At 39.8% G+C, this 12,603-nt stretch overlaps 1 protein-coding gene across 1 annotated transcript in view; it reads right to left on the bottom strand.

The window, feature by feature from the left end:
• Positions 1-12,603, bottom strand: part of LOC103208303 (neuropeptide S receptor) — a 298,088-nt gene that overhangs the window by 95,569 nt on the left and 189,916 nt on the right. Inside the window, exon 3 of the mRNA XM_007953990.2 lies at positions 4,978-5,081. Coding sequence (XP_007952181.2) covers positions 4,978-5,081 — 104 coding nt within the window. The remainder of the gene's footprint in view (positions 1-4,977; positions 5,082-12,603) is intronic.

Here is a 12,603-nt window from a genome sequence, read left to right as displayed (position 1 = left end):
TGTGGATCATGACAAATTATGAAAAACATTGAGAAGAATGGGAATTCCCAAACACTTGATTGTACTCATGAGGAACCTGTACCTTGACCAGGAGGCTGTCATTCGAATGGAACAAGGGGACACTACATGGTTTCAAATCAAGAAGGGAGTGTGTCAGGGTTATATACTTTCCCCACACTTATTCAATCTATATGCTGAGCAAATATCCGAGAAGCTGGACTATGTGAAGATAAACATGGCATCAGGATTGGAGGAAGATTCATTAACAACCTGAGATATGCAGATGATACAACTTTGCTTTCTGAAAGTGAGGATGACTTGAGGCACTTACTGATGAGTGTTGAAGAATACAGTCTGCAGTCCAGATTACATCTCAATGTAAAGAAAATAAAAAATCCTCACAACTAGACCAATGAGCAGCATCAAAATAAATGGAAAGAAGATTGAGGTTGTCAAAGAATTCACATTGCTTAGTTCTACAATCGACACCAATGGCAGCAGCAGTTGGGACATTAGACGACATGTAGCACTGGGCAGGTCAGTCACAAAGAAACTCTTTCAAGTGCTGAGGAGCAAGGATGTCTCCTTGAGGACTAAGGTGCACCTGACACAAACCATTATATTTTCAATCATCTCGAGTGCATGTGAGATCTGGACAATGAATAAAGAAGACCGAAGAAGAGTTGATGCTTTTGAGTTGTGGTGCTCGCGAAGAATGCTGAAAGTACCATGGACTGCTAAAAGAACTAACAGATCTGTCCTGGAGGTAGTGCAGCCAAAATGCTCCTTGGAAGCAAGAATGGCCAGAGTTGTCTCACCTACTTTGGTCATGTTGTCAGAAGGGACCATTCCCTGAAGAAGGATGTCATGCATAGTATGGTGGAGGGTCAACAAAAGAGGGGAATGCCTTGAACAAGATGGATTCACATGGTGGCTGCAACAATGGGCTCAAGTATAGCAAAATTCATGGGGCTGGTGTGGGATTGGGCAGCGTTTCATTCTGCTGTGCATGGGGTCACTATGACTTGGAAACGACTTGACAGCACCTAACAACAACAGTTGATATTTTACACTAGACATATTATACATGTATGTGACTTATATTAAAGCATATACAACAAAATGAAAATATCTTTAATCTAAAAAATAGCTCTCACTAATAAGCCAGAAAACAAGTGCTAACCAGAAGGCTGGCAGTTCAAACAAACCAGCCACTCCTCAGAAGGCAGGTTGGACAATCTACTTCTGTAGTGATACCACCTCGGAAACCCAAGGAGGGGTCGCTATGAGTTGGGTCCAACTCAAGGGCATATAACAACAACAACAACAACAACAACCATTTAGAGAACAAAATCAACTGCCAATCAATATAAGACAAGAAGAGTAATTTTGCTGGTACTAAATAAAATGCAGTTTAAATAACATGAAATAAAACTTTTTTTTTTTTAAACAAATTGCCAAAGTTTTAAAAAATAACAGTAGCCAGTTTTGGATTTGTTGTTATTAGGTGTCATAGAGTTGGTTCTGACTCATAGCAATATTATGTACAACAGAAGGAAATATTGTCCAGTCCTGTCATCCTCAAAATCATTGCTATGTTTGAGCCCATTGTTAAATCCATTCTTGCAGTCACTGTGTCAATCCATCTTGTTGAAAGTTTTCCTCTTTTTTGCTACCCTCTACTTTACTTTACTCCCTTCTCCTGGGACTGGTCTATCCCGATAATATGTCCAAAGTATGTGGGATGAAGTCTTGCCTTTTTCACTTCTAAGGAGTATTTGGCTGTACTTCCTCCAAGACAGATTTGTTTCTTCTGCTGGCAGTCCAAGGTATATTAAAATTCTTTGCCAGCACCGTAATTCAAAGGCATTGATTTTTCTTCAGTCATCCTTATTCACTGTCCAGCTTTCTCATACATATGAGGTGATTGAAAGACCATGGCTAGGGTCAGGCACGCCTTAGTCTTCAAATTGACATCTTTGTTCTTTAACACTTTATTTATTATTATTATTATTTATTCCTGGGCCATAGTATTGGGAGACTCACCAGATTTCATCTGACCAGTAATTCTGGTCATTATTGAGTTTTTGGATTTTGTTCCGTATTCCCTCCCACTCTATCCAGGATCTCCAGATTTGATCCTTTCCTGAGTGGTTAGCATTGGTAGCCAGGCACCATCTAGTTCTTCTGGTCTCGAGGTCCATCGTGTCCTAGGGCTGATTGCTTCTAAATGCCCTTGTTTTTTCTTTTTCTTTTCTTTTTTTTTTTGTGTGTGTATGCATTCTTCTTCACTTCCTAGGCCAGGAGACCGATGGCTGCTTGAAAGCTTTTACAACCCCAGACGCTACTCACCACTGTAGGATGTGGAACAACGCTCTTATGTATTTTGTTGTGTCAATTGAGTCTGGTGTCCCCCAGTACTATGGTCCTGATACAGTAGATCTATTGGACCTCTCTTCCACAGTGTCTGGCTGTCTGTGAGGGATTACTCCGCATCTGTCTTCTATTGTTTCTGTAAGGACTGCAAGTATTTTGTATCACTGGTGCCTGTGTAAGATTAGCCTCAGCTGAATCTATCCTTGGTCTAGAGTATACTTCTGTTCACTGACCCTGTCTGATCATCTCAGGTGTTTATGTGTTTATCTGTATAGCCTAGTGTTTAGTGTTAATGGCAATACAGTATTGTGGACACATTGGTTGGTATTAGCATCTGCCATCTATCCTTTATGTGTATAATACAGTGTTCCCCCATTTCCTAATGTTATTATGTGGTATCATATCCTTCCCATATATCCCTCCCCCTACCCATGTCAGCGTGTAAGCCCCAACTAGCCCAAAATTAATCCTTCCCCATCCTGGTAACCTACTAGGTGAGTTCCCTTTCCAAGCAAACTCTTCTCTAAAACAATTTAGAGACATGCTTCTAAACTACCCCACTCAGAAATAGAAAACTTGAACAGACCCATAGCAAAGGAAGAAATTAAACAGGTCATAACAAAGAAAAACCCTGGCCCTGATGGCTTCACTGGAGAATTCTATCAAATATTCAGAGAAGAGTTGACACCTATGTTACTCAAGCTATTCCAGAACATAGACAAAGATGGAGTACGTATAATATGTAGCTTGATTTCTTGACTGATGCTTCCATGGGTGTTGATTGTGGATGCAATTAAATGGAGTCATTGACAACTTCAATCTTTTCTCCATTTATCATTGTTCAGCTATGAGGATATTTGTTTTCTTTGTGTTGAGATGCAATCAACACTGAAGGCTGTAGTCTTTAATCTCCATCAGTACTTCAAGTTCTCTTTGCTTTCAGCAAGCAAGTTTGTGTCATCTACATATTGCAGCTTCTTAATGAGTCCTCCTCCAATCCTGATGCTCTGTTCTATATATAGTTCAACTTCTTGGAATATTTGCTCAGTTTAGTGATTGCATAAATATGGTGAAAGGTGAAAGGTCAAAACTTTGACACATACCTTTCCTAATTTTTAACTACACAGTATTCTCTAGTTCTGTTCAAACAATTGTTTGTTGGTCTATGTACAGGTTCCTCGTGAGCACAATTAAATGTTCTGGATTTCCCATTCTTTGCAATGTTAACCCATAATTCTTATGATCCACACAGTTGAATGCCTTTGCAAAGTCAATAAAGCACAGGTAAATATCTTCTGGTATTCTCTGCTTTCAGCCAAGATCCATGTGACATCAGCAATATTCCTTATTCCACATCCCCATCTAAATTTGGCTTGAACTTCTGACAGTTCTCTGTCAATGCACTACTGTAACTATTTTTGAATTATTTTTAGCAAAATTCTACTTGCACATGATATTAATGATATTGTTTGATAATTTCCATCTTCTGTGGGATCACTTTTCTTTGGAATGGGTGCATATATGGATTTCTTCCAGTTGGTTGGCCAGGTAGCTGTCTTCTAAGTTTTTTGGCATAGACAAGTGAGCACTTCCAGCAGTGCACCTGTTTGGTGAAACACCTCAAATGGCATTTCATCCTGGAGCCATCACTCATCTGTCAGTTTGTTGTACTGTGGTGGCTTTGTGTTGCTGTGATGTTGGTAGCTATGCCACTGGCATTTTAATATCAGCAAGGTCACACAGAGTGGACAGGTTTTAGTGGAGTTACCAGTCTAAGACAGACTAACAAGGACTTGGCAGTCTACATCTTAAAAAAAATATATATTGGCCACTGAAAGCATTAGGAATAAAACTCCAACACTGATATATTGCTGGAAGACGAGTCTCTTGGGTTGGAGGGCACCCAAAATAAGACTGAGGAAGAGCTACCTGCTCAAAGAAGAGTCAACCTCAATAACTTGGAGTAAAAGTTTTGGTACCTTCATTTGCTGATGTGGCGCAACACAAAATGAAAGAAACAGCTGAAGACATCCATTAATAATCAGAACATGAAATGTATGAAGTATGAATCTAGGAAAACTAGGAAGTTGTCAAAATCTAGGCAGTTGTCAAAAATGAAATGGAATGTATAAAGATTAATATTCTAAACCTTAGTTAACTGAAATGGAGTGGGTCAGTTTTGGGTTAGTTTGAGGGAAAAAATGGTGAATATAATCAACAAACTTTCTGGAGATTATTTAGCTAAAATATGCCAAAAGCCTTAATATCAACCCAGAAATTTTACTTATTGCTTGAAATATGAACATTTTATGTTATTATCATTGATTATTTGTTTTTCTTTAGATAAGTATTATATATTCAACCATATATACAATCATATATCATATTACATTACATTACATTATTAGATATATATAATTTTTACCAAAAGAAAATATAAGAATATCTTAGTATCTTACAAATTTGAATTATTTTTTCAACAAGGATGTAATGGTCAGTTTGTTGCATAGAAGTGCAAGAAAATTCTACTTTCCTTATAAAAAATCCAAGAATTAAGTTTGTTATCAATTTGTCTTACCACATGTGGAAGTTGCATCATACCTGAAAATAGCGGACCACTCGGCAAACCAGGTCAGGTGCCATGAAGTCTCCAGTGAATCGCCAAATAATGTCTGTCAAAATGTTGACCAGTCCTGTGAAAGAGTCTAGCAAAAATACATAGTAGTTAATTTCAGTTTCTTTAAAATTTGAAGCTCTATGGAGCAGTAGAAATGATTTCCTAGGAGAAATTGTTTCTCATTTATTGGAATCTTATTATAGCTACTGAGGAAAAGTAAGACAAGGCAACAATCCCTTGGCTTTGATTATAGAAGTATGTTACCCCTCAGATGTAACCACCTAGGAAGGATTTCAGTACTGACTAAAGAGGAATGTTGTTGTTGTTGTTGTTATGTGCCGTTGAGTCGGCCCCGACTCATAGCGACCCCTCCTTGGGTTTCCGAGGCAGTATCACTACGGAAGTAGGATTGCCCAACCTTCCTTCCGAGGAGTGGCTGGTGAATAGTACCAATCAAATAGGCAACTTTTTAAGTAGTAGAAAAGGAGTTTCAAGGGCATCAGATCAGTACTAATGCAAAGATATTTGAAGGTGAGTGAAGACCAAAATTGAGAAAAGCAAAATGTTTACCTTTGCGGGGAGTCCCTGGGTAGTGCAAATGGTTAATACGTTTGCCTGTTAACTGAAAAGTTGGAGTTTCAAGTCCACACCTCTGGCACCTCTGAAGAAAGTCCTGGGGATCTAATTTCAAAAACTCAGCCACTGAAAACTCTGTGGGGCACAGTTCTATTCTGACACATATGAGGGCACCATGACTTGGAGTTCTTTCTTTCTTTTTTTACCTTTAGGAAGTCCCCTAAGATTTCCCCTTTCTGCATAATTTGTATCTCTTACTCCCCACCCACTCCAGTTTCAACCCCCAGTTTCTTCTACTTGCTTCTCTTTTTCCCTTCCAAGACCTTCCTTTGAAGAGGTCAAGTCAATGATTTATCAACTTAATTAACACAGGTAGTTAAACTATAGAGGAACTGAGGCCAAGATCTCAGACCAAGTTCAGGAGTTTAGTATTCCTGTGAGCTAGTTGTCTTCACTCAATTCTGTAGTTGCAGACTATATAGCAGGGAAGGCAAACATGCTGCATGTACTTATAGCTCCTCTCACTCTATTGCAGACATCACTAATCGATCATATGACCAGAATTTTTCTCAAAGCAGTGCTGTGGATCAGGTAGTTGCCACAAAATGAATCACATGTGTCATCTTTGACTTACTTAGCCATTAAGTGGACTTTATATACAGGTGTTAATTTAATAGCATAAAGCTTTCAATTTAACTGGGAAAATAACTTAAAGGCCTGGTGATGATCAGCAAGTATTTGTATATTACCCTACAAAACAACAGAATATATGCTACTGACTCAAAAACAATATCTCTACGAATTCCCCAAGAAAAGGAACAAATTGGTAGTGATTGGAAAAGAAGTGAGAGAAAAATACTTGTCACCATGAATTTACAACAAGTCTGAAAACCAAGAGAACTACTCCAGATGTCTGTGCCCATGCTTGTCTTTTTATCACTTGTTGTTGTTGTTGTTATGTGCCGTCGAGTCGGACCCAACTCATAGCGACCCCTCCTTGGGTTTCCGAGGCAGTATCACTATGGAAGTAGATTGCCCCATCTTCCTTACTAGAACTCAACAAATGGATACCATAAACATGAAACAATATCCCTCCTTGAGGAGAAGGTAAAAGAACTGCACTGAACAATCTGCAGTGCTTCTAAACTGGGTGAGAAGAACAATCCATATGTTACATCAGAAAGAAGAAAGGTTTGATATAGTTAGTGGGATCAAAATAGCCTATTTGAACTAGTGAATAAAAAAGTGTTAGAGAAGAAAACATGGGGAAACAGCTGTGTGTTCCTGGAATTATTCCACAGGTTTGAGGAGAACTCCTATTGGGAGTATAGTTGATTAGTAGCCCCAGTTGTCATTATGGTTAACACTGAGGTCCTGTTTCCATCAGGGTGCTCTCAGCCAATACCTGAGCACAGTGTGGTACTAATGCTGACAATTTTTTGTCTGATAAGGAACTCATCTAATGGGCAATTTTTGCTTTGGTACCTCATTGACTTGGCTAAGGTTTTCTCAGAATTGTACTGTGATCTGAGGCTCTTTCTACCCTGTTTTTCTTTTCTTCTCTCCTTTAATAGGGTTGGAATTGTTTCATGTGTTGAAGGCTCTGACTACTTCTCCTCCCTCCCCTTTTACTCTTCACAGAGGGCACCAGACATGATCCTAGAGAATAGGTGGTAAAATGGGCTTTGGGGGCTGGCTCACTCACTACCTCTTTGGCAATGGAAACCTCTTCTTGAGTGGTAGGTAAGGCATGGGTAGTCCCTGCTACAAGGTGACTTGCCAATTGCTAAGTATTTTACCTGTGTTCATCTGGGAAACTGTCTGGGTGAAGGCAAACACCCTGCCTAGTGAGTTGATTCAGATGTAGGGAGAATAGCAGAGAGAGAATGAAAAATGGAGTGTTATTAATAAACAAATAGAGGCTGAGTATGAGCCAAATCTCATTAGTAGCCTACAAGGAGGCCCTTGTCTCCTCCAATGGGAGAAAAGACACAAATGAGGAGCAAACTTAGGATCCAATAGTTGAGGCTCAGACTGCCATAGACATTTAAATACTCAGCTATGGCAGGTCTGTTATACTAAGATCAAGGTTTTGGTGAGGGAAACCTGGAACCCCAAAACATGGAGTGGGAACATTTGGATGGATATCCCCATTGAATTTGGGTCTGTAAGACCCCTGAAACTTCAGAGCTGGCAGATATGGCCCCACCTCTCTGAAGTAAGAGCTAAGATTTAAATGTGAGCAACAGATGCAGAGGTCTTCTCCCAACAAGGCCTCAGGAGTTGCACTTACCTTCTCTCCTGGCTGCCAGGAGTATAGCAGAACAAATAAATATCAGCATAGGCTGGCTGGGGACATTCTGAGTAAGATAATGGAGGAAAGAGTTTATACCAAAAAAAGAAATGCAGTAATTAGCTAGCAAGTACCACCAGAAACTTCATGAATATTCCCCACCCCCCCTTTTTTTGTAGAGAAAAATGGAATATAAGATTGTATAAGTAAGAATTAATCAACTTCAGGTCACTTTCTTCAGACATGTGATATAGCACCCTATCTACAACCTTCTACATAAAGAAAACAAAAATCCTCATAACTAGATCAATAAGCAGCATCATGACAAATGGAGAAAAGATTGAAGTTGTCAATTGTGCTCACGTAGATAGACCAAGAGGCTGTCAATCAAACAGAATGAGGAGATGCCACATGGTTTAAAATCAAGAAGGGTGTGCACAAGGATTGTATCCTTCACCATACTTATTCAATCCATATGCTGAGCAAATAATCTGAGAAGTTGGGCTATATAAAGAAGAATGCAACATCAGGATTATAGGAAGACTCATTAACAACCTGTAATAGGCAAATGACACAACTTTTCTTGCTGAAAGTGAAAATAACTTGAAGTATTTATGATGAAGATTAAAGACTACAATATTCAGTATGGATTACATCTCAACATAAAGAAAACAAAAATCTTCATAACTAGACCAATAAGAAACATCATGATAAATGGAGAAAATATTGAAGTTGTTGAGGATTTTATTTTACTTGGATCCACAATCAACACTCATGGAGTTGGCAGTCAAAAAATTAGATGTTGTACTGCACTGGGCAAATCTGCTGCAAAATACATCTTTAAGGTGTCAATGAGCAGAGATGTCACTTTGAAGACTAAGGTGTGCCTAACCCTAGCCATGGAATTTTCAATTGTCTCGTATGCATGTGAAAGCTGGACAATGAATAAGGAAGACTGAAAAAGACTTGATTCCTTTGAATTGTGGTATTGGTGAAGAATACTGAAAATACCATAGACTGCCAGAAGAATGAATAAATCTGTCCTGGGAAAAGTACAACCAGAATGCTCCTTAGAAGTGGGAATGGCCAGACTTTGTCTCACCTACTTTGGTCATGTTGTCAGAAAGGACCATTCCCTGGAGAAGGATATCATGCTTGTTAAAATGGAGGATCAGCAAGAAAGGGAAAGACTCTCAGCAAGATGGATTGACACAGTGGCTGTAACAATGGGCTCGGGTATAGCAATGACTGTAAGGCTGGTGCAGGACTGGGCAGTTTCATTCTGTTGTACATAGGGCTGCTATGAGTCAGAGCTGACTTGACAGCAACTAACAACAATAACAATCTAGGACCCCAGAACATAGGGCAAATTCACTTCTAGGGCACATTTTAGAAGCCTGGAGAAACTGAGTCTCCTTCCTAAGGTCCTTAATTTTTCTTTAATTAAATGGAAATGACTTTATTGCTCAGATAGACAGTAGAGAAAAGAATAAAAAGGTAAGGGAAATAGACTTGCTGTAATTGATATATTATGTAAACCCAGAAGACTCACCAGAGAATTATCTTTCATGAGAGGGCTCAGAATACACATCACTCATTAAGGCTATTGGGAATGCACTACTGAGGAAGGTGGCAGCATCATGGAGAAGCTCAAAGGTGGTTCCCCTCTGCAGGGCAGGACAACGGTAGGAGAGGAGGTCACAGAGCCAGGCCTTGCAATGCTATGGCAAGTATATACTGTAATGATTCTCCTAGTCCTTTACCAAAGGGACCAATAACCATTTACTTACATAACTATACTAGGGATAAGGGAATACCCAGACATTTTGAGGACTATTAGATACAAAGTTTGAGTTGATATGATACCCTGAGACCTGAAGTGTCATTATGTGCCTGCTATTAGAGTAGGATTTTATGGGCCAAGTAATAAATGGATCTTGGCTACAGAGAGACAGTACACTAAATACACAGGCCTTCCCAATGGTTAGTTCCCCAGTCCCTGGGTATTTTATTGGGAATGACATACTTGCAGTTGTAACCACATGTCACCTTCCCCATCATAGTCGGCTAAACCAAGTGAAAGCCTTTAATTTACCAGTTTTGTTTGAATCCTGGAGATTGACTTTACACTACCATAGGCTCTAACAAGTAGTAGCCCTTATTATACCTAAAGTGCTCAATGTAGTATCCTTGAGGGAGGAGATTAATTAATGAATTTAGGTACACACTTGCCTGCTAACCAGACGGCTGGCGGTTCAAACCCACCAGACACTCCTCGGAAGGAAGGTTGGGCAATCCTACTTCCGTAGTGATACTGCCTCGGAAACCCAAGGAGGGGTCGCTATGAGTCGGGGCCGACTCAACGGCACACAACAACAACAACAACAACAACAAGTATACAGACATTGGTTTAGCAAATGGTTCTTCTTCAGAACAGAATATCAGAAACCATTTGTATTTACATGGAATAGACATTAATATTCACTTATGTTTTTTCCCCAAGACAATGTTAACTCTCCTACCCTCTGTCATAATAAAGTCTGAAGAGACCTTGACCATCTGGGCACTCTACAGAACATAGTATTAATCTGTTATATCAATGATATCATGCTGTGTGCAGGACAAACAGGAGGTCACTAGTACACTGGAGGTTTGTTAAAAGATATACACTTGAGTGCATATGCATTCTCCAGTGGCAAAGAATGCTCAAAGTACTGTGCACTGCTAAAAGAACTAACAAATCTGTCCTTGAAGAAGTGCAGATGAGTGCTCCTTGGAAGCAAGAATGGCTAGGCTTCATCTCACTTATTTTGGTCATGTTGTCAGAAGGGATCAATCTCTGGAGGAGGATGTCATTTTTGGTTAAGTGGAGGTCAACAGAAGAGGGGAAGGTCATCAACAAGATGTATTAACACAGTGGCTGCAGCGTTAGGCTCAGGTATAGTAGGGATTGTAATGCTGGCACAGGACCAGGCAGTGTTTCATTCTGTTGTACATGAGGTCGCTATGAGTCGGAGATGACTCGACAGCACATGAAACCAACAACAACAAGCACTCCAGTGGGGAGGTGATAAATCCTATGAGAACTCAGGGACCTGTCATATCAGTTTTTAGGGTCATGGAGTGAGGGACTGTCAGAATATTCTCTCCTAAGATAAATTTCTGGATCTTACATCTCTTACAACAAAAATGGAGGCCACTTTGTGTCCTAGAGACAGCATGTTCCATATCTAGTAATATTGTTTTTCTTGTATACTGGATGACATGAGAGTTTGGCAGCTTTGAGGGAGCCTGGAGAGGGAAAGAGCTCTGCAGAATCCCTGGGCTGCAGTAAAAGCACCCTGCTACTTGGGACTTAAGCTCTTGTCAACTCTATGTTGTTAGAGATATCAATGGGAAAATATATAGTTTGGAAGTCTTGGAATCCCCAGTGGGAGAATCAGAATGTAGGCTCCTAGGGCTCTGGAACAATGCCATACCATGCTATCAATAGTACAAACTTATACACCCTTTGAGAAACTGTTCCTAGGATGTTTATGAGTCCTGATAGAGATGAAATGCTTGACAATGGGGCACCAAGTAACCATAAATCTAGAATTTTCCTTTATGTCTGGATTCTGTCAGACTCACCCAGTTATAAAGTAAGATAAGTCCAGCAGAGTCTATTGTAAGATGGAAATGGTACATCTTAGATGAAGTCCAAGTAGTACCAGATTGGCATGGGTAAGCTGTATGGATAGGTAGCCCAGATCCACCATGACATCCAACAGAGTTGCACCAGTTCTCCTCCTTCAGTTCACATGTATAGGGCATTTTCTATGACCAGGTGAAGTGATAGTACTATGGATTGAATTGTGTCCTCCCCATAAAAGATATGCTGAAATCCTTATCCATGTACCTGTAAATGTGACCTTGTTTGGAAATAGGGTCTTTGATGATGTAATCAGTCAGTTAACACAAGGTCATACCAGAGTAGAGAGGGTCCTAAATTCATCTTAATAGCACTCTTATAAAAAAGGGAAGAGATATAGACAGACAGACAGAGGAAAGATGGCTACAAGAAGATACATCTACCTGCTAAGGAATGCCTGGGGCTACCAGAAACTGGAAGGGCCAAGAAAGGATTTTCCTCTAGAGGCTTCAGAGAGCACATAGCCCTGCCAATACCCTGAACTCAGACTATTAGCCTCCAAAACTACAAAACAATTATTTATTTTATTTAAAGCTGTCCACTTCATGGTACTTTAATATGGAAATCCTAGGAAATTAATACCAGGAAGTAAGAGCCTAATCTTAAGAGCAGACACAGGTATGAAGATTTTTGAATCACATATGAACACCCACCACCAAATATCTACTGCAGAAAAAACACCTAACAACTAAGTAGACAAAATGACTTGGCCAGTTGACCTTATCTAGTCTTCATTAGCCACTCAGAACTGGCATGATAGGCACATGAATGGTGTGGCAGCAGAGGGAGATACTACTACTTATTAACCAGTATCATACACTACCACTTACAATGGCCAATCCAGCGACTGCTGTCTTTAATGCCCAACTTGCCAACAATGGAGGCCCATGCTGAGTTCCCAATATGGTACTATTCCTTAATGAGATCAACTTTGTTATTACTTTGTGACAAATTGACTACACTGGTTTCCTTCTATCCTGGAAGGGTCAACTGTTTATCCTCCAATGGGATGTAATTTACTTTTTCTGCCTTCTGAACCATAGCTAGCAC

Source organism: Orycteropus afer, unplaced genomic scaffold, assembly GCF_000298275.1.
Source record: "Orycteropus afer afer isolate SDZICR_OR568_19922 unplaced genomic scaffold, OryAfe1.0 scaffold00422, whole genome shotgun sequence".
Lineage (NCBI taxonomy): Eukaryota > Metazoa > Chordata > Mammalia > Tubulidentata > Orycteropodidae > Orycteropus > Orycteropus afer.
The sequence above is the reverse complement of the archived record's forward strand: the minus strand, read 5'-3'. Positions and strand labels throughout refer to the sequence as shown.